Raw genomic sequence first — 22,960 nt, 5'->3', positions numbered from 1 at the left:
CATTTGAACCTGTCTCTATGGATTTCGTACGTACAATCCTGATGAAGAGTGCACCAAAGTCACGTGAACTTGATCCAATTCCAACATCATTACAGCCTGAGTGCTTAGATCCAGTATTGCCTTCACTAACTGATGTTATTAATACCTCTCTCTCATCCGGGGAATTCCCATCATTTTTCAAAACTGCCATTGTAAAGCCTCTGCTGAAAAAACCAACACTGGACCATAACGATTTAAAAAAACTACCACCCAGTTTCTAACCTCCCATTCATATAAAAAAAATCTTAGAAAAGGTTGTTCTATCCCAGCTTGTATTTCATATAAATTCAAACAGTCTTATTAGCAATGTACAATCTGCATATCGCCCTTGCCACAGTACTGAAACTACTCTTCTAAAAGTAGTTAATGCCATTCTCTCTGCGTTGGATAGCGGAAAGATTACAGCCCTCACCCTCCTTGATTTGTCTCCAGCATTTGACACGACAGACCATGATATATTACTTCACCGTATCCAGCATGTATTTGGCAATCATGATACAGCCTTACTGTGGTTCAAGTCCTACTTGGTCAACAGGACACAATTTGTGTCTGCAAATGGAATACACTCCAGCCCAGTTGATCTATGTTGTGGTGTTCCAAAGGGGTCTTTTTTTGGACCTGTTGTCTTCATTCTGTACAATCAGTCGCTCTCAAGTGTCATGTTGTTGTTGTTGTTGTTGTTGTTGTTCTAGGGTTTAACGCCATTTTTCAGCACAAGATAGGCTATACATGGCGGCCAGTATAACTGGTGGAGGAAGAACCCTGGAAAACCCAGGGAAGAACCACCGACCAACGAGAAGCTACTGGCAGGCTTTCCCACGTACCCACGCTAGCCGAGCCTTGGACTCGAACCCACGCAGACAGAGGTGAGATGGCAGTGATCCGGAACGGTGAGCGCTTTAGACCACTCGGCCACTCGGGGCCCCTCTCAAGTGTCATAGATCATCATCCAGTGTCTCACCAATTGTACGCTGGTGACACCTAAATATACAAATCTAGCCACCCAGCTGAAGTTGATGCTACCATCGAAGGTGTAGAGAGGTGCATTTCTGATGTGAAATCATGGATGACATGTAACAAGCTGCACATGAATGATGATAAAACTGAGGCCATTCTGATCACAACACAAAGACTTTCTCTTTCACATCCTTTACCTCAAACAATAAATATCAGCAACACCAACATTAAATTCACACAATCAGTACGAAACCTAGGTGTTACTCTGGACAGTACTCTCACATTGCACCAACATGTCATGAACATATGCAAGGCTGCATATCTTGAGCTGAGACGCATCAGCTCAGTTCGCAAACATCTTTCAGTTGATGCCACTAAAACACTTGTGTGTTCATTAGTACTTTCAAGACTGGACTATTGTAACTCAATTCTGTCTGGTTCATCTCAATATATGCTCCAGAGATTTCAAAAAGTTCAAAACACAGCTGCTCGGATCATACTTAGAGTACCACGATCAGAGCACACCTCCCTGATGCTCTGTACCCTACACAGGCTATCCATTCGATCCAGAATCAAACACAAAATTTGTTCTCTGTGCTACGTTTCACTGTCGGACTCTAGTCCAACATAACTATCTGACCTCACCCATGTGTATACACCAGCAAGATAGTTACGCTCCTCTTCTGACAATCGTATACTCATTATTCCCACTATGAACACAAAGTCATATGGACAGTGTTCTTTTGCATACCAGGGCCCAGCAGCGTGGAATGAATTGCCCACTGAACTTAAACACAAAGACACAGTGATCACATTCAAGAGTGCTCTCAAAACTCACTTATTTCGACTGCAAGAACAAACTTAAAGACCTAATAATAATTTCTACCTTAAATATTCTCAGCATGTTTTTATAATGTTTTCTAATTTCACGGTATTTGTTTTTGTAATCATATCATTATATGTTTTTTATCTTATAGGTGTTGTCTAATGTTGTAAAGCGCGTAGAGCTTCTAAAGATTAGGCGCTATACAAAATGCTCATTATTATTATTATTATTATTATTATTATTATTATTATTATTATTATTATTTTCATGTGGATTGAATACACATATACCCATCACTCCTCCGTCTCGTCCAGAGCTAAAGCATTTTTTTTTTACAAGATTATAATTGGAACTTTAATTCTGAAAAAGAATATGTGGTTGACACGTTATTTGTTTTTGTTTTTGTACCAGGGACGGCAATTGCAACTACATACGGTACCAACTGCCGGGGGAGTTCCGTCAAGTATCAGCCATCCGCCTGTGTAACACCTTCTGGAATTCCAGGGTAAGATTCCGACAGTTGGCATAACCTTAAAATAAGAATAGGATGCAACTGATGAAACTCTGTAATGTGGACATTTTAATAAATTGATTGATTCCGTCCATTTTTCGATAGATAGGTTATTTTAAAAATAGCTTATAAAGAATATAGTTTTCTAAATAATTTTTTCATATTATGTTCGGGAATAATTGTTAGCGAAGGAAGTGAACTCATTTGCTGGTATCTTGAATTGAGTATTGAGAAAACATAACAAAAGAAAACAGCGGACTATCTCATGATGTTGCATTTTGTTCAATCTCCTTTCAGTTAATAGACATTACCGTTTTGTATACTTCACAGGACTTTGTAGAGGCCGACATGACATCTATTCTACGAGGGATGGCGTCAACTATAGCTGAGCGGGAAGATTCTTTACTGGTGCCCGATATATCAGGTATGCAATAAAATCTGTCAGGCATGCAATTTAACTGTTTTTTTTTCCGACAGGAATTATTTTGCTTTCAACAAAATGCGAATGAGTAATATTCCGACTAGTCTTAAAATATCGTTTAAATATTAAAAGTAGCTCCATTTTTTTAGTTATAAAATGACGAAAGTAACCGTGTCAAGGTGTCTTTTTAGATTGTTATTTCTAGTCTGAAGATGGTAATGATGGGTAATGTTGATATAATGAAATTACCAAGTTCGAAAATCGCCATTACCAGTACTTTTAATACTGTGTCTACGTATACCATCGTTTATTCTCTGTCAAACTACCCCCACCCCTGACAAATCTGTGTTGATAATGACGGACGATATTTGGGTCTGATGTCACTTGTTCTTTGAAATGTGCACTTTTTGCTGCATGTAGATATTTCCGGAACAAATCTGGGTACACTTTAGACTTTTAACGGTATATGGCCACAGCCATATATAGCGTAAAGTTCAAAATTGCCACGGGACCAAGGGTTGTGGTATTTTACTGAATTTACAAGTTTCCAAACATAGGATTTGCTATGATGTACATGTCGTCAAAAGAACTCTTCAGCCGACGGTATCTCCACAGCCGCGAGAAATATCGATAAGAAATTAAAATGTACGCCGATTTGTGCAGGCAAGACTGGCTACAGCTTTTGGCATGTTTTAATGAATAGACGATATCAGCCCCTAAATGTCAGTCAATATCACCACGGGTGTGGGGCTGATTTATCGGCCTTTCATTGTCCAAGCGAAGGTGGGGTGGTGTATTGCGTTATGCCCATTGATTCGTTTGTTCGTTTTTTTTTTCTTCTGTGTTCGTTCTTTCATTCATTTCTTACTCCCTCAAAATCCAGACCCTATGCATTCATTCTAGATTTTGATCATGAATCCTAGTTTACCCACAGACACGAAAATTTATAAGGTGGTGCATCTCAGTAAGGGTAACTCATTCATACCAAACCCTATGTCACAAATACGAATGATGAACATGACACCCAAATTATTTTAAAGGATGACATATCTTTTCTGACGGTGAAATAATAATTACTTTTCATTATATTAAATAAGTGGGAATAAAATATGGTATATAATAATGGTTAGACCACAATATATGATAATGATTACTACTACTGCGACGACGACAACGATGACGACATTGATGATCATAACCAAGTTAATATACGTACTAATAGCTTCGTAATTGTCTTACCCGTTTGTCCCTTCTTTTCATAAACGAATGCTCATGAAAGTCTGATAAAGTTTCACATTGTTTAAAGTTTTGAATGCTTTATAACAGAGAGCGTGTTCGGGCCTCTGGAGTTTTCCAGAAGGGATCTCGCTGCTCTAAACATCCAGCGGGGAAGGGATCATGGGATAGCAGACTACAACACGGTCCGAAGGGCGTACGGATTGAAGGAGAAAAAATCATGGGAAGCTATTAATCCTTCCTACAACAAGGAGGTAATTTAGTGCTTTTCTGGTCTGTTATTATCATTTAAACGTTTTCATTATAATTTGAATTTTATGAGAAATTATTTTTAGTAATATCCATGGTAATATTTTTATGAAAATTCCCAGTAATCACTCAGTGTAACTTGCAATGAAGTACTAATAGCTTGGATTAGTGATATAAACGTGTGAACCAATTAAAATCCTAAAATGCAATCATTAATATCTGTATTAGTAATGCTAACCTACCGGTTCAGAACTAAATGTACAAATGGTCATTTAGTTTTGCCTTGTTTTTGTCAACAATTCACTTAATAACAGAGAAATAATTAAACAATAACCTAATGATTTATGAATGACGTGCCTGTCTAGCTTATTGTTTCTATCCCTTGAATTTTATTTATTTATGAACGTACTTTATGATCCTTAGGAGATAAAAAGACTGAGAGCCCTTTACGGGAATACAACTCGTCCTGATGACGTAGATCTTTTCACGGGAGGTCTTCTAGAGACCACGCCAGACGGCCCCGGAGAACTCTTCAGAACCATCTTACTGGAGCAGTTCCTCAGAATACGGAACAGTGACAGGTTCTGGTTTGAGAATAAGGAAACAAGGTAACTATTTGGTACTTCCTATAATGCATTTGCCACTTACATGCAAGTGGATACAGGTAATCATACTCCAGTTTGACTGTCTTGCGATAAACGAAATTATTTGCAGAAAGCTACATATTGGTAGTCTGTTACAAAATACCTGCGATGTTCATTTTTCAGTCATGAGTGAGAGGTTTTGGCAAAACTAAAATAAACCAAACAAAAACAAACACATTTGTAGAAACGATAGAAAATATGAAATTATAAAAAGAGGAAGGGGACAAATATTCAACGATACTCGTGGGCATACAAAGCACTTAAATTGCGCTAAATTTGAGGTCGTCATCAACTTTACAAAGGGTTTCCCTTTTTTTTCAAATACTTGCTTAGCCGAGGCAACGGCGCAAACATATATAATTATAGCTCATTTACTAATTTTTACTTGTAAATGCATCATGCAATAGTGTAAAGTTACGTATTTTGTTCCATGACCCATTCAGGACAGATAACCAAAATTGTGTCTGGTTCCCGACTTCATGTAATCCAAAAATAAATCTCTAATAATCTGGCAAAAATTTGAAAAGAAAAGCTTGGTTTTGCAGAAAATGTTTTGTCGTGACATCCTATGAACTAAATGGTAAGTTTCAAATAAGTCACTTCTACTGCATAGCCAGAAAAAAAAAAAAAACAAAAAAAAAAAAAACGCCCAGATACAAGGTCATACGCTGCAGAACAATAGGTCCATTATTTACATTGCAAGGACGGACACTCAGTTCGAAAATACAATGCAAGCAGTCTGCATAATGACTTTATCACTCAGTTTGAAAATACAATGCTGAACAATTTCATCATGACTTTGTGACTCAAATAAGAGGTCTCGGGATTTTAGTACGAATACTTTAGATGTATATAAAGCGCTCAAAAATGCATACACACTGGCCTGAAACTTTTCGTCATGTTTTAAGAAATTGTTTAACTCTGTATATCACTATCAAGTTATTATAAGCTGTGTTATTGATATAACTTGTGTTTATTAAAATACTACTGAAATAATTTATCCTTAAATTCTCAGAAAACGTAGGTCACATATCAAAACTTAAGAGTACAAAACCAGAAGCCATATTTTTTTTAAAAATGTATGTGATCGAAGTTTATTCCAGTTCATGAAGACACACTCCTTGTTCTTTTTTGGCAAAATTGAACTGATGTATACAATTAAAATTCAAAACATGCAGCTACTGTTTCCTTTATTTAATTACAATTAGCCAAGAATACTGAAGAACTATTTGTTTCTTTTTTATTTTGTTCGTCTCTCATACAACATGGTCAACATAACTCAGGCACCTTATTCACACAACAAAATCTGAGTATGCATTCAATCTCAATTTTTAATCTTCGGTAGCGTGTAAATTCATTTATGCACTTGGAATTTATTTAATTGATGCATATTTTTGAGGTAAAAAAGGAATTATGTAGTGCAATGTGTGCGTTTGAGTGTGCATTCAAGTTGAAGAGCTTAATGACCATGATCAGCATATTACGCTTACGATGCTATTCTCGAAGTTGACAAAACCACCAATCTTTGACGGCATAGCTATGCACACGTCGAAACCGGTATTGTTTTTTGTTATTGGTTTAACCCCATTTATCCGCGGATGATAGGCTATACATGATGGCCAGTATAAATCGTGGAAGAAGAATCCAGGAAAAGCCCAGTAAGAAGCAGCTGGCAAACGTCCTTACATAACCACATTGGCCAAGCCAGAGATTCGAACCCACGAGGAGAGAGGTTAGATGTTTAGTGATTGGTAATGGCGAGCTCTTTAGACCAGTCGGCCACCCAGTACTCTCCTTGATCCAGAGTGAAGTAATGGATGTTTCTTCATTCGTTTGAATTTTGAGCTGGGTATGAGTTGCTATAAAGTTTGAATATGCAGGGCCAGGTCAGGCTAGGTGAGAATCATGATTAGTGGAAAGTGCTAATTAATAAGTTGCTATAAAGTATGAATATACGGGGCCAGGTCAGGCTAGGTGAGAATCATGATTAGTGGAAAGTGCTAATTAATAAGTTGCTATAAAGTTTGAATATTCGGGGCCAGGTCTAGTTAGGTGAGAATCATGATTAGTGGAAAGTGCTAATTAATAAGTTGCTATAAAGTTTGAATATTCGGGGCCAGGTCAGGCTAGGTGAGAATCATGATTAGTGGAAAGTGCTAATTAATAAGTTGCTATAAAGTTTGAATATGCAGGGCCAGGTCTAGTTAGGTGAGAATCATGATTAGTGGAAAGTGCTAATTAATAAGTTGCTATAAAGTTTGAATATTCGGGGCCAGGTCAGGCTAGGTGAGAATCATGATTAGTGGAAAGTGCTAATTAATAAGTTGCTATAAAGTTTGAATATTCGGGGCCAGGTCAGGCTAGGTGAGAATCATGATTAGTGGAAAGTGCTAATTAATAAGTTGCTATAAAGTTTGAATATTCGGGGCCAGGTCAGGCTAGGTGAGAATCATGATTAGTGGAAAGTGCTAATTAATAAGTTGCTATAAAGTTTGAATATTCGGGGCCAGGTCAGGCTAGGTGAGAATCATGACTAGTGGAAAGTGCTAATTAATAAGTTGCTATAAAGTTTGAATATTCGGGGCCAGGTCAGGCTAGGTGAGAATCATGATTAGTGGAAAGTGCTAATTAATAAGTTGCTATAAAGTTTGAATATGCAGGGCCAGGTCTAGTTAGGTGAGAATCATGATTAGTGGAAAGTGCTAATTAATAAGTTGCTATAAAGTTTGAATATTCGGGGCCAGGTCAGGCTAGGTGAGAATCATGATTAGTGGAAAGTGCTAATTAATAAGTTGCTATAAAGTTTGAATATTCGGGGCCAGGTCAGGCTAGGTGAGAATCATGATTAGTGGAAAGTGCTAATTAATAAGTTGCTATAAAGTTTGAATATGCAGGGCCAGGTCAAGTTAGGTGAGAATCATGATTAGTGGAAAGTGCTAATTAATAAGTTGCTATAAAGTTTGAATATGCAGGGCCAGGTCAAGTTAGGTGAGAATCATGATTAGTGGAAAGTGCTAATTAATAAGTTGCTATAAAGTTTGAATATGCAGGGCCAGGTCAAGTTAGGTGAGAATCATGATTAGTGGAAAGTGCTAATTAATAAGTTGCTATAAAGTTTGAATATACGGGGCCAGGTCAAGTTAGGTGAGAATCATGATTAGTGGAAAGTGCTAATTAATAAGTTGCTATAAAGTTTGAATATACGGGGCCAGGTCAAGTTAGGTGAGAATCATGATTAGTGGAAAGTGCTAATTAATAAGTTGCTATAAAGTTTGAATATTCGGGGCCAGGTCAGGCTAGGTGAGAGTCATGATTAGTGGAAAGTGCTAATTAATAAGTTGCTATAAAGTTTGAATATGCAGGGCCAGGTCTAGTTAGGTGAGAATCATGATTAGTGGAAAGTGCTAATTAATAAGTTGCTATAAAGTTTGAATATACGGGGCCAGGTCAAGTTAGGTGAGAATCATGATTAGTGGAAAGTGCTAATTAATAAGTTGCTATAAAGTTTGAATATTCGGGGCCAGGTCAGGCTAGGTGAGAGTCATGATTAGTGGAAAGTGCTAATTAATAAGTTGCTATAAGTTTGAATATACGGGGCCAGGTCTAGTTAGGTGAGAATCATGATTAGTGGAAAGTGCTAATTAATAAGTTGCTATAAGTTTGAATATACGGGGCCAGGTAAGTCAAGTGAGGTGGGAATCATGATTAGTGGAGACTGCTGACTAATATCAAGTACAATAATGAAAGACACATATTGTTTCGATTTGTGTCTGATCTATACTTTGTCTTACAATTGATGTTGCAAGCTAACAGATTCCGCTATGTATAATGCAAAATATGACACGAAAGGGAATATACGTAGTAAAATTCACCGCAAACAATTTATATAATATCTCATATATTCTGACTCTTGTATTTAAGTTTAATTATACCATTGATTTAGCAAGCTGACGGATTCCGAGATGTTTGACATAAACACAACAACTTTATATGACATTATAACGTCTGTCACGCTAGTCCAGTTGGAGGACATGCAGCGAGACGTCTTTCTCTTCAGACCGTCCGACAGTAAGTTAACGAATGTAATATATATATATATATATATATATATATATATATATATATATATATATATATATATATATATATATATAGAGAGAGAGAGAGAGAGAGAGAGAGAGAGAGATATTATTAACCAGTCAGTCCAAATTATCATGTATTTTTTTTCTGGCAAACATTAACTTGCTTGCATTGGAATTAATTTATTCACACACACACACACACACACACACACACACACACACACACATGTCAAAATATCAGTTGCAATTAATAACAACGCCTAGACTCGTATATATTTTGACTTTTGAACTATGACCTCTAGTGATCATCTCTCCGTTTGTATTTTAAAGGGAACAATTTCAATCTTCCAGCTGTCGATAATTCCAAAATTCATGCTTTTATTTGTTATAATGACTTGATTCTTTCAACAATTATCTTAAGTGATAAGTCTGCACGCACTTGCTTGTCTAAGAATTTCAGTATTTATGTTTAAGATTTAAATGTTTTTATCATTAGGGCAAATCTTATAGCCGTTTAGGAAGGGTAAACTAAGAAATTTTTACAAGTTGCTCTCTTTGTAATGTATTAATGTATAATGAATTCTTGATGCATTACATATTGTATAACAAGTGGTAAAAATTGTCTAAACCAAACCGATTCAGTTAGTCTTCCAAGTAAATAATAGCTCAATATAATATGCATGCCCCACTGCTATTACCTATCTACAAGATACATAAAACCCCTATAACATGCTCTACTTCCATTAACTATCTATTACATACATAAAATCCTGATAGACAATGCATGCCTTGCATCTATTAACTATCTATTACATACATAAAACGCCTATAACAAATGCATGCTCTACTTCCATTAACTATTACATACATAAAACCCTGATAGATAACGCATGCCTTGCATCTATTAACTATCTATTACATACATAAAACGCCTATAGCAAATGCATGCTCTACTTCCATTAACTATCTATTACATACATAAACCTGATATAAAATGCATGCCTTGCTTCTGTTAACTGTCGACCAGATAAATAATATCCCGATAACAAATGTATATCCTACATCCATTAACTATCTACCAGATAAATAATACCTTGATTACAATGCTTGCCTTACTTCATTAAATAACTATCAGATAGAAAAAACCTTCATAATACATGCATGCCATACTTATGCCTTACTTCACTTATCTATGTACCAGATAAATAATATATTGATAAAACATTCTTGCCCTACTTCCATTACCTATCTACCAGATAAATAACACATTGATAATACATGCATGCCCTACTTCCATTACCTATCTACCAGATAAATAACACATTGATAATACATGCATGCCCTACTTCCATTACCTATCTACCAGATAAATAACACATTGATAATACATGCATGCCCTACTTCCATTACCTATCTACCAGATAAATAACACATTGATAATACATGCATGCCCTACTTCCATTACCTATCTACGATATAAAAAATAGCTTGATTACACATGCATGCCTTACTTCCATTTCCTGTCTCCGAGATACAGTAACCTTATTACACATGCATACCGTACTTCCATTTCCTATCTACCAGATAAATAATACCTTGACAACACATGTTTCAGGAGTCAACTGCAACGAGCAACCCAAGCAGTTGGACCCAGAGAAAGCCTACAACGGGGTTCCGATTTTTGAGTCGTGCACTTCTCTACAAACATACGATTTCTTCTCGGGCAGTGAAGAGGCCTTTGCACTGACGTATTTCTTTCTTGTGTTATTCATCCTAGGTAATTATCCTTTAATATTTTGTTTTCTTTTTCATTTCAGTACTCTTGTATTATGCTAGCTTATCAACGGGTGTGTTATAATTCGTACGCGTCCAAGGTCTTGATCTCTTAAAAAAAGCCGCTTATATTGGTAGCGGTGGCTTAAACAGTCGTCTCAGTTGCATAACGTTCTTTTAAGGTTAGATAACAACTTTTTACCATTAACCTATGGATGTACTATTTCTTCTTCAAATATGTTATCCGATCATAATACCATGGGATAACTGTTGCTATTTCGCAAATCCAGCCCTCCCAGATTAAAACCTTTTAGCTAAAAGCTGAAAGGTATCTGCCGACCTAGGTGGCAGTAGATAGAGTGATCTCCCCTTAATACCGGTTTGGCGCCAAATACCGTGAATTCTGCAGTTACCACTTCCGCTCATGACGAGTAGCACGTTCTCTAGAGTCAGAGAGGCCTCGCAAAATCCATGCAAGTAGCTTCGAAGTTTTCTACCCTAAAACAAATTGGAGGAGTTTCATCTACGAAGGGAGGCATAATCCGTCTATAAATTTCCCAATTTTCTGTTCTTTCTTTCGTCAGCCACGACGGTTTTGACTTTTCAGTGTTTTTACTTTGCCATCTTAACACAATTATGCGCCCTTGGAACATGGCCTCCCCTCACATTGCTATAACCATATTAATACAAAATACTTACAAAAATGGTACTTACGGCTGCCTTGCTTGGCGCTCAGCATTAAGATGATAGCGTTCGGACTGGTCGGCCTGGTGTCAGGATAATGCAACTGGGTGTGACATCATGCTACATGTCTGCGGCATGATGCCCCAGTGCTGGACATCGCTATAAGCTGCCACACTGCAAACATTGTAGCGATATGACTGAAAAATTGTTAAAGCTACGTTAAAAATCCAAGTCACACACACACACACACACACACCATATTAATAAGTGCGGGTCTGGTGCATAATATAGAAAACTCATTTAATATTGCTGTATAATTTTGGCTCCGTCCGGATACATACAGGTGAGTTTTCTATATTGTCATACTCATTACGTCCACTGCATAGTTACTTTAAGCGACTGCATTTTACCTTATAGGCAGTCAGAAATTTGTCTTCCTACAAGTAGCCTGCTGTTAAAATAAATAATTTAGCGCCTGCTTCATGCCTATCAATAGCGATGCCCTACATGGCAATTTGCGTCCTTTTACAGGTAATTGTCATAGTGTGTAGCTCTGCATAGACACTCCTAAGTACATAAAGCAGGACTCGTGCGGCAATTCACCTCCCTCTCTCTCTCTCTCTCTCTCTCTCTGTATATATATATATATATATATATATATATATATATATATATATATATATATATATATATATATATATATATATATATATATATATATTGTCTGCTCTAGTTTTGTTTTTGCTTAACCGATATAGACCACGGGTGAGCAAGACAGGTAACCAATATACATGTGTAGCTTACTCTAGTTGTCATTCTTTGAATACATGTCAGACTTGCATATTATGAACAGACGTCAATGGGCAACAATTCTATGAGTACTGAATGAGAAGGCGTAGATGCATAATGTAAGGGACGAAGATATTATAAGCCTGCACGCAAAGGTTCGAAACTGTATCATTTGCTGGGGACCACGATAGAGAGCAAACAAGCCACCAAGGATGCCTTCTTTCCCTCCCTTATAATCTAAGTTACTTTGGTGAATATTGCTAGGCAATTAAATAAGATCTCAGGGACGTCCCTGGAGCCCAGGCCACTGCGAGGGAGTCTTACTGAATATATAACCATCGAAAACCACAGTTCTCCTGAACTAAAGTGGATAAGAGTCAAAAGGAGGGAGATCGTTTTTGCTAGCGTTTCTCTTTATGAAATTCTCACTATCTCACATGACACTATCTTTACGTCCCGTTATTACTGATCACGCTAGGAGGAAGACTCTAATCCTTCGCTGCCGAATGGGAAATTTTGCCATGATGACATATGAACCCGACAACCCTCATTTGCCCATTGATTCTTCAGCTGCAAACTCGGCACTCGTCACTTGGTCGTCAACCTATGGGACCTTTTAGATTTTCTTTGCTCACGATGGAATGCAACAAATACCATCCAAAGGGGAGACTACGCAATTAGAGTTGACCTGTAAGAGGCGTGACTTCACGTCCCCACTCACACGGCTTCCTTAAGTTCTTGTGATTCACCAACAAAACCTTACAGGCTACACAACAGCAGGAGAGTTATATCTTGTAGCATGACCTATAACTTGTTACGCTTCTTCTCGTTTTCAGCCTCCTTGTCAGCAGAGACATCTCCGACCTAGTACCAATTCAAGATTTTGGTCATCTAGGTCTGGAACTCAACATTAAAGTGAGCAGAGTATGTCTCCTTCAGGCTCCTTCGCCTGCTGTGTTTTGCTCGACGCTGCAGCGGACGTCCGAACCAAAGATTGTCTTTTTGGGTTCCCATTATATGATTATGTGGTCCAAATGGAGGCCGAACCTTTCACAATAGGTCCAATTGTCACAATCTGCGCAATATCAGGTTCCACCTCGAAGGCAGGGGAACCTCACTAGACTCACGTCGTGGATACCTTATCAAGCACAACCTGCGGAAAGCAGGATCTGTACGGATGCGAACATATGGACTAGGGATACCAGGTGAATGTGACTCCTTCAGGATCATTATTTACATATCAACATTCTCTAGCTTAAGACCGTTCTGAAAGCTTTTAATGAGTTCTCAATCAGAACTAGCTAATAGAAACGGAATGGTCTTTTGATCCCTTGCTTTTCACTCTTTAGGTACCCGATGAGATCGAACTTTGGTGAACATATTCGCTACAAGGTGGAGTGACTAGATACCAACATTTGTCTTACCAGTCCGGATCGATGCTCCTTCTGTGGATGGGAGCGACCAAATGTATACGCTTCTTCTCCATCACCTCAGGTTCTGAAAGTGATAAAGAAAGTAAAACAATCGGAGGGCCGCCTCATCCTGATTACTCCACTCTCATAGGATACTTTGAGTCAATGACCTTTTAAATCTCACAACAGAATTGTCAGGAGATCGAGATATTGCCTCATCTGTTCAAGTAACCACAACGGTAAATGTTTCATTCCAGTCCACAATTGCTGAACCTACACATGATGATCTTATTAAAATACGCCTTCTGGAACAAACTGTTTTCACAACCAGTGGTGGAGAAATCGCTTAAGCTAGATGACTCTTCCACCTTAAAGGTGTAGAAAGTCTAAGAAATATAGTCTAACAGTGCTGCGCACAATAATACGTATACCACTGCAGGCATCAATATCTCAATAGTTAACTTCATATGGCTCTTCTACGAGAAAAAGTTGTTACCATTCACAATTAAAACCTACCGTTCCACGATCACTGATACAATGCATTATGGAAGAGAGAATATCGGAAAAACCAAGACCTGTTCGATCTTCTATCTGTTTTCGATTACCCCTGCCCAGTGACGTTTGATCTTTGCCCAAGTGGAATCTATCATGGGTACTAATTTGGCTCAGCAAGACACCATTTGAACCGCTCTCAAGAGCTTCATTGGTTCATCTATCATATAAAACCTTCCTCCTCACTGCACTGGTGAACGACAGGCACAGTCGGAGAATATATTCTATAGTGTGGACCACTCTAAATGCAATTTTGATACAAAGGGTCAATCATGACGGTCTCTGCTTTCATTTTTCAGAACAGGCTACCGTTCATGGGTAATCAGACTTTAGTAATAAATTCTGTCTACTTTGGACACTTCATATCAAGGTCATCAACATGACCTAATGCGAGTTCTGAAGATATACTTAAGGAAGACCGAGCTTGCGTAGAGGGAGATCATGCCTCTTCTTATCAATCAAAGCGGAAACGTACGATGTATCAACGCAGATACATTTGTCCGGGATAAAGTGGGTTTTTCTTTTCATATATAGGAAATAACACCACACTAATGAATATGCTTGTAATATGAGATCACGAAGCTAGGACAGTCGCCACAAACATAGCATATGAGGGAAACTGTTAGTATATATGCCGTGGTATGAAGATTAGAGTGCATTTCTCCAGCTTTTATCTCAGAGATTTTAATTCTGAAAAGCTCAGCTCGATCTGGTGGGTTCTATGGCCTTGGCGCAAAAGGTTACCTTCCCGGATCGTTCGACATTTTTATAAGAAAGTATTTTCACGACTTTAGCTGGATTTGCGGGAGGGAATACATTTTAAACTTTCGAAGCCGCTGTTTTCCAGTGATGTTTTCTAGAAGCTCTCTCACATACCTTAGGGGATTGGAGATGGTCTCTTCTGGGCAAGGTGATGTATCACCCTCCGCCTCTTACATATCCTCCTATGGTATTATGATCAGGTAACGTTCTTGAAGAAGAAACTAATTTTATCTACTAAAATATGTTGCTTCGACACTACTTAATGGATAATAATATACATCCACCTTCCCAGTCTCCCTGCAAATACATCCACATAGAGAGCGTACCTTCCGTTCCAATTGTTAAATGGGATTTGTTTAGCGCCAATCCCCGTACCACTTTATCTACTGCAATCTGGTTGTGAAGATAATACTTAGATTTTAAGCTAAAATGTTTTAATCTGGGAGGGCTAGACTTGCGAGGTGGTAGTCGTTCTCCTAAGGTATTATGGTCTGGTAATTGTTAACAAAGTAACATACTTTTCTAGAAATAAAATTGTTTCATATTTTGCAAATATATACCATTGATACGTGTTATTACGGTTTTCTTCCTCTACCATTTTAAAAAACTCGTGACAAAGTGATTCTGACAGACCGCGCATGGTGTAATGCGTGCTTAATGTCGTACCCCACCTCTCAATCTCTTTTTCTAATTTAAAATCTTAAATCCTTGGGATATAACACAAAGGATTTGGCAAACATGAACAATAGTCCTTGAATAAGAGTCGATCCCAGAAAGGCGTAGGAATACGTGCTACAAGGAGACAATTACTAAATAAAGTGTAGGGGCATTTTAACTTTCTTGCATATTTTCAGCATACAAGCTATTGTACGTCTAAATATTCGAGTCAGAGAGATGATTCGTTCACTTAAAAATGGTTTTTGTTGTATCTTGCATGTGAAGTCACATTTGGAGTGATGATTCTTCTAACGAGACGCCGCCAGAAGGTTATACATAAGGCCTTAAAGAATGCAGCGTACCAACACGTGAAATTTTCCGATCTCACAAAATTTTCAGGTAAAAGAACTTAAAATACCACAATTTAAGTAATCCTATTTTTCGTTATTGTACTTATTTTTATATACTGACAAGACTAAGTTAGATTTTGTAAGTGGTAAACATTTCGAGTGGTTCAAATGTTTTAATTAAGCATTTGATGTGCATCGGGAAAGGGGACGTTTCAATATGCGTTTCAAAAGAGATATTTAAAGTGGTCTTTCAATTTAACACAGACCACATGCACATCAAGTTTAGATTAGCTATGTCCATGGATGTACACAATAGAATATTACATCACATATTCAACTGATGCAAAATGGCAGGTCAGCATGTCTGCACTATCATATGGTGTTACTGCTCTTATGCTATTCTCATGGTGTCCTTCTTTCTTGTTGCATGTATTTTAGAAAGCATTGTAGCGAATTTAGTCAGTACTGCCTATACCTTAGTTTGCAGTGAGTTGTTTTGTCTAACGATATATTGCAGTAATTGAGTGGGTTAACCCAGATGAACCAGTCCGTTTTAGAGTTGTTCAGCTGGACCAGAAGGAAACGAGAATAAATATGTATGACCAATCTGGTGCCCTGGTCCGTCTAATTAACGTTAAAGCCATGGCTGGGAGCGGAGTCGACCGTGTAGAGGTGCATTACAGCAGCGATCAAAATGAAGACCTGATAGCTGTCAAGATCCCAAGTGAATACGATCTGGTACTCTTTTCTGCAGAATGCTTTTAATTAATTATTGAAGAATTATTCACATTAAGAAGCTACCATTTTAGATCCGATTTTACCTCGCCTGACCGTAAGGCAAAGTGAGTGATGTTTGGGACCAATAATTTTCTGGTCGGAGATGGGTGGGAGGCAATTCGCACCGGTTATTTCTATACGGGATTTACGGGAAGGTAACCTTTCGTTTGGGAGGTATAGGACACCTATGGAATTTAACACAACAGTACATGTCCTTATGGAAAGTAAACATTATGGCCTTATTGCAGACATCAGCCACACTGAAATTCATTAATATTTTGTTGTCTGTTCATCCAGTGTTTATTATAGTCTTTTGGGTCAAAAACAGTATTAGAGGTTATACGTTTGCCAGACGTTGACCCGTGGAATGACTGATTGGTATTTATTTTCTAAATATGTTACACAATCAGAATAACTTAGAACTACTACTACCTCGCACATCCAGTCCTCTCAGATACTACTTTTAAATGAAGGCAGCCAAACGTTTTTGCCGACCTATGTAGAGGTCTGGCAGAGTGGTTTCCCCTTAGGTATAGTCTAAGAACATGTCAGTTACTATTTCAGCTGACCGCTCCGGTGGCCTAGTGGTTAGAGCGTCCGCCTCGGATGCGGGAGGTCGCAGGTTCGAACCCCAGCCGAGTCACAGCAAAGACTTATAAAAAATGGTACTAACAGCTGCCTCGCTAGGCACTCAGCATTAAGATGTTAGTGTTAGGACTAGTCGACCTGGTATCAGGATAATGTGACTGGGTGGAACATCATGCTGCATGTCTGCGACATGATGCCCCAGTGTTACACATCACTATAAACCGCCACACTGCAGACATCGTAGCGATATGACTGCAAAATTGTTAAAGCTACGTTGAAAATCCATATCACACACACACGCACACACACACACACACACACACACACACTCTATTTCAGCTGGTACCATGAAGCACGCTTCCATCACGAAAGACCTCGCTAAGGCCAGAATCTACGTGAAATATATACCAATACTGGTTGGAGGAGGTTTTCACTTCTAAGGAAAGCATAATCCATCTATATTTCTAAGTTTTTCTCTTCCTGTACCGATAAAGTTCTGCCGTTACAATAAGCTAACACTTTGTCGTCGTCACACATTTAGGTGCTTGCACGCGGAGCCTACGCAACTTCACAATACGTTCGGGCTCTAATTATCTTATGTGCATGCAAGTCTCTAGTGCTTATGAAAACTCCTAATATATGTGTAATGTCATTATGAACGGGTTCATATTGGTGAGTTTCTATTCCAAGGCATTCGTAGCGTCCGGGCGCCAACTTCAATGTTTTTATTTGTACAGGCGGTCTATGGGTTTTGCACCTACAGGTAAAATAAACTCATTTTGGATATTGTCGCACCTACTTTGTAAATATCTATAACGATGCCTCAGTACCCTTTATGTGAAGGTTTTGTGTGTAATGTAGACACTTCTGTTCATTTCTGTATTGCTTCCGCTATGGTCGGACAAATACAGCTAAGATTTCTACACATGGTTTTCTCAGTCGCGTCTTGCTCTTGCATGTTTCTACAGCGACACTTGAGTTATGATTATCTGCATAGGCATTCCACCACATTTAAAGAGCACTTAGGTTCTGGCTAAAAAATGTATATGTGTGCATGTTTTTATGCCTTTTAAAAACTCCTTATATATGCATAGTTACGTCATTTCTGGTACATTCATGTGGGTTTCCTTTACCACGTCATCCTTAGCCTTGGAACGTCATGCTTCAATGATTCTACCTGTACATGCCGTCCTTGACTTTCCCAAACGGTAACATTGTAAATGCGATCGTCTGCTATCCCCAATTCATGGTAGTCGTCATTTGTACCCACATTGTATTCCAACTTCGCATGTGCAGGCCCACAGGTTTATACGTCTCCTTAAAGGTGGTATTATTATTTTATTTTACCTGTATGCTTTATTGCTGTATCAGACTGTCTGTTATCAATTTCTGTCTCAACCGTTTAAAATATAGCTCTGCATGGACACTGAGTTGTAAAAGGCAGGTGCAGGGCTAAAGTTTTATACGTTTTACTCTTTTAGTCTTACAGATTAGAACTACGGGCAAAGCGCAGAAACACACATCTCAGGATGAAGACGTCAACAGTCTGTTCCTCAGTGTAGAAATGTCTGGCGGACAAAGGCGATAATTAAATTACACGTTGACACGTTCTTACGCAGCTCCGGTCACCACCACATGACTCAGCATTTTTGGCAACTCCCTCTACCGGCTTCCTCGGGGTTCGACTTTTGATTACTATTGCGGAACTGCGAGGGACATAGCTAATGAATCATCCCATAACCCGTTACAACTGATGCTGTTAACGATATCCTCCCAAAACGGATGGCCTATTTCCGTTGCGAACGGCCTAGGTCATATACTAAGGATCACCAAGGGCGAAAACATCAATATTACAGGCTCAATCACTAATTGCTAGCTTCCAGTACGTCGAACCTGACTTTTGTAGACATGTGCGGGGACTAGTATAACTCTCATACCACCTCGAGACATTCATTCGGCACGATGCCATGAATAGTTCCTCACGTTTAAAAACATTTTGCTTCGCAATTCTCTGCACTCTGCCACGAGATGAGGCTCTTTACATAGCGACTGTCTCGATGTCATGGTTTCTAATCCAGGTTGTTCTACGAGTTTAGCAGTCCATGACCTTCCCTACCAGTAGCATTGTAATTGCGATCAACTGCAATAACTTTTCCCCCCGTGACCACCCTATGGTACAGCTCTTCACCCAATCAGAATTCAAACATTACATCTAAAGGCAAACAAATTCATACTTCTCCTTATAGGTGATATTTTCATACATGTATGCTTCATTGCTTTTTTAGACTGTCTGTTATCAATTTCTGGGTCAACATATAAAGGTTTACCTCTGCACCGACATTGCGTTCAAAAAGACACGGTGCACGGCTAGAGTTTATACGTTTTCTCTATTTGTCTTACATACTAAAACTACGGGCAAAGCGCAAAAACACACAGCTCAGAATGAAGACGCCACCAGTCTATTCTTCAGTGATGAAATGTCTGGCGGACAAGAGAAATCAATCAATTTACCCTTCAGTCACGAAGCGCCGAACACTGACACGCTCTGAAACAGCTCAGGTACACATGTCATCACAACAGGACTCAACATTTTTGGCAACACGTTCTACCTTGCGCCGTTGGGGTTCGACTTGATTCCTATTGCGGAACAGCGAGGGACAGAGCTAACAAGCAGCCAAGTTCCCTCGCACTCAACAGACATACGAACAAGTTACATGGCTCAAACATCCAATAACCAGTCCCAACTGGTGATCCTAACAATATCCTCCCCACATGGATGGCCTATTTCAGTTGCGACCGACCTAGGCAATATACTAGGCCTCACGAAGAACCAAAATATAAATATTACGGGCTCAATTACTAACAGCCTTGCTTCCAGTAAGTCGAACCCGACTCTTACATACTTGTGCAGGAACCAGTCTAACCCTCATACAAACCTCGAGACACTCATCTGGCACGATGCCACGTATAGATCCTCACGCCTCAATATATGCAGCTTAGCAATTACTCTACACTCTTCCGCGAGAAGAGACTCTCTATTCAGTGACTGTCTTGAATTCACGGTTTCTAATCTAGAGTGTTCTAAGAGTTTTATGAGCGACAGACCTCGTCACACTTCACCAGCTAAGTCTCAAGCATTACAAGGGACTTTACCCTCACCTCATGCAACCAAGATGATGTTGCTTGTTCTCCAGTGCTGTCATATATTCTACATTATCCTATGGCATGGGAAGATTCAGCTTTTCGATTCTCTATTAAGGACGTTTTTCACATTCGAAACCCAGAGCATTGTTCTCCTCTTCCCACTGCATCAGCAATATATTCCAGAGCACCAGCATCGTTGATCTTACGACGGAACGGAAGAGTTCGACTTCAATTACCGGCGCAGTCTGGGAGACTTACAGACATTCTGGCCCGTCTTCATCATCAGTTCACCGGCGGTTCTACCTTTGCCACGCTCCAGTTTGTCATTTGGTAACCCGAGCAGTTGACAGTGATACTGCCTCTTTGGGGATGATAAAGCCACACTTCCATACTCATCGACCGGATGACTTTTGATGACACTCGGCATTTAGTAAGTAATATAGTTGCCGTGGGTTAGATGTTGGATGTTCGCCTCTATGGCTATCTTCCAACATGCGGAACATAGCTTATCTTCTCCCACTCCTAATACATCAAGACATGCATGGGAGTCGGTCTAAAGAATAGCTCGCGTACTGAACAGAGCCACTCAACACACTTTGACCAATGCCGTAACGACAGCTAAAATTTACAATTGGCAGAACGCAACTCAGTGTTCTCGGCATGAACGTTCCTGAAGGACCACCATAAGACCAAACTAAGAGCACAGACTTTATCCTCCATCCTCCTGCTTAACTTCCAGATTGACGAAGTACGCGAACAGTCCATTGAGACATATCTCGTCTTCACTTCCGCAGTCACAGCGTCGATACAGGGATAGTACGTGAAATCAACAAAAGCACCAAAGGGTCACTCATAGGACACAAACCTCAGAAAGCCGTCCTATCGACGTTCCACCCAGCGAAAGCAACAATTTTCGCATACCAAAGCGGATATAGCACCGAAAGGCTCCTATCGTTCGTTCCAGACTTTTCTTGGTCCTAAAGAAACCGGCACTCTGCGTATAGTCATTGACTTAAGCGGCCTCAATAAATTTACCCAAGCCCCTTAGTCCTCAATGCAAACACCACACCGCATTTTGAATGCCATCCATGTGGGAGACTTCATTATCTGTGTGGCGTATACATTCATGCCCTTATTCACAAGACTTCCAGGACGTTAATGCAAGTCGCCCACAACATCATATACCAGTTCAAGGCACTTCCATTGGGGTTCAACATCGGCCCCTGGGTCTCCACTCTTCTGATGAATAGAGTAATGGCGCATGTCCGGACCATTTATATGGCGGAAACATTGTTTCCTGGACGACATACTGCAGAACATCAGTGAGTTAGATCTACCAAGACATGATAACCCATCTTGCCAATCTGACTTCTCGTCAACAAGGACAAAATTCGACCTAGTACCATCTGAACATTTTGTTTTTTACTTAGGTATGGAGTTCAATACACAGGCAAAATATTTCGTGTCCCTCTGTATCGGGCATCGAAATCCGAACCATGGTAGTACCTTTCCTTTCGAGGAGTTCTATCCGAACGCCAGATCCTTCGCCTACTAGGCTTGCTCAACGCGGCAGCAGACCTCATGGTCCTAGGTCGCCTTCTTATCGGCCCATTCTAAATGATTCTTCTGCCCGAATAGAGTCCTATAGTTTACCACTGGACCATAGTCTCGCAATCTTCACAGCGAGTTCTGATTCTGTCCGACAAGTATACAATGGTGACTTACCTCAAAAGACAAGGAAGAACTAAGTCCTGCAGTGGTGACTTATCTCAATCGACAAGGAGGAACCAAGTGCCAAGAGTTTTGCGTCCTGGTGTGGGACTTTCTAATATGGTGTTGTCAACAACAATCCATGTACAAGTTCGCCATATCCCAGGACTCCTTAAGTACTAATCAAAGCTTTGTCCCGGAACAATCAACTATACAGAAGTAATGGTATCTTCATACCTTGGTTTTCATTCAGATATGTACCCGATGAGATCGACCGTTGGTGGGCCTGTTTGCGACAAGGCGGAATACTAGCTCCCAACATACGCCTACCCTCCAACACCTCTGATTCCAAAAAGTGATACAGAAAGCAAGAGAATCAGATCGTCGCCTTATCTTCATTGCACCACTCGGATGTGAGAAGTCGTGGATCAATCAACTTCATCAATCTCGCAACGGGAACTCCTCGTAGACTTGGATTTTCCCTCATTTACTCAAACAACCACGGCGGCAATTGTTTCTTTCCTACTCAGAGTTACTAAACCTGCACTTCTGGATCATATAAAACTGTCCTCAAGAAATAAACAATTCTCACAACCAGTTGTGAACAGAATCACTCTAGCGGGAACGTGTTCCATTCAGAGAGCGTACGAAGGCAAATAACACGTTTTAACCCAGTGATGTACAAACGAACAAATCATACCTCTCGAGGCATCTATACCGTAAAAAGCTAACTTCCTCCGGCTCTTCCAAGAGAGAAAGTTTGCACTGATTATGTTAAAAGGTTACCGCTCCGGGAT

At 39.4% G+C, this 22,960-nt stretch overlaps 1 protein-coding gene across 3 annotated transcripts in view; it reads left to right on the top strand.

Moving 5' to 3' along the window:
* LOC149801862 (dual oxidase 2-like) overlaps positions 1-22,960 on the top strand; it is a 66,756-nt gene that overhangs the window by 15,763 nt on the left and 28,033 nt on the right. For all 3 annotated transcript variants that reach the window (XM_089956232.1, XM_089956233.1, XM_089956231.1), the window contains exons 9-16: positions 2,234-2,327; positions 2,664-2,757; positions 4,081-4,244; positions 4,663-4,847; positions 8,827-8,951; positions 10,581-10,742; positions 15,880-15,993; positions 16,462-16,682. In XM_089956232.1, coding sequence (XP_089812358.1) covers positions 2,234-2,327; positions 2,664-2,757; positions 4,081-4,244; positions 4,663-4,847; positions 8,827-8,951; positions 10,581-10,742; positions 15,880-15,993; positions 16,462-16,682 — 1,159 coding nt within the window. The remainder of the gene's footprint in view (positions 1-2,233; positions 2,328-2,663; positions 2,758-4,080; positions 4,245-4,662; positions 4,848-8,826; positions 8,952-10,580; positions 10,743-15,879; positions 15,994-16,461; positions 16,683-22,960) is intronic.

This window comes from Sinohyriopsis cumingii, chromosome 4 (genome assembly GCF_028554795.1).
Source record: "Sinohyriopsis cumingii isolate HCF-2022 chromosome 4, ASM2855479v2, whole genome shotgun sequence".
In the NCBI taxonomy this organism is placed as follows: Eukaryota; Metazoa; Mollusca; class Bivalvia; order Unionida; family Unionidae; genus Sinohyriopsis; species Sinohyriopsis cumingii.
Note: the sequence above shows the minus strand (reverse complement) of the source record. Positions and strands in the feature narration are given on the sequence as shown.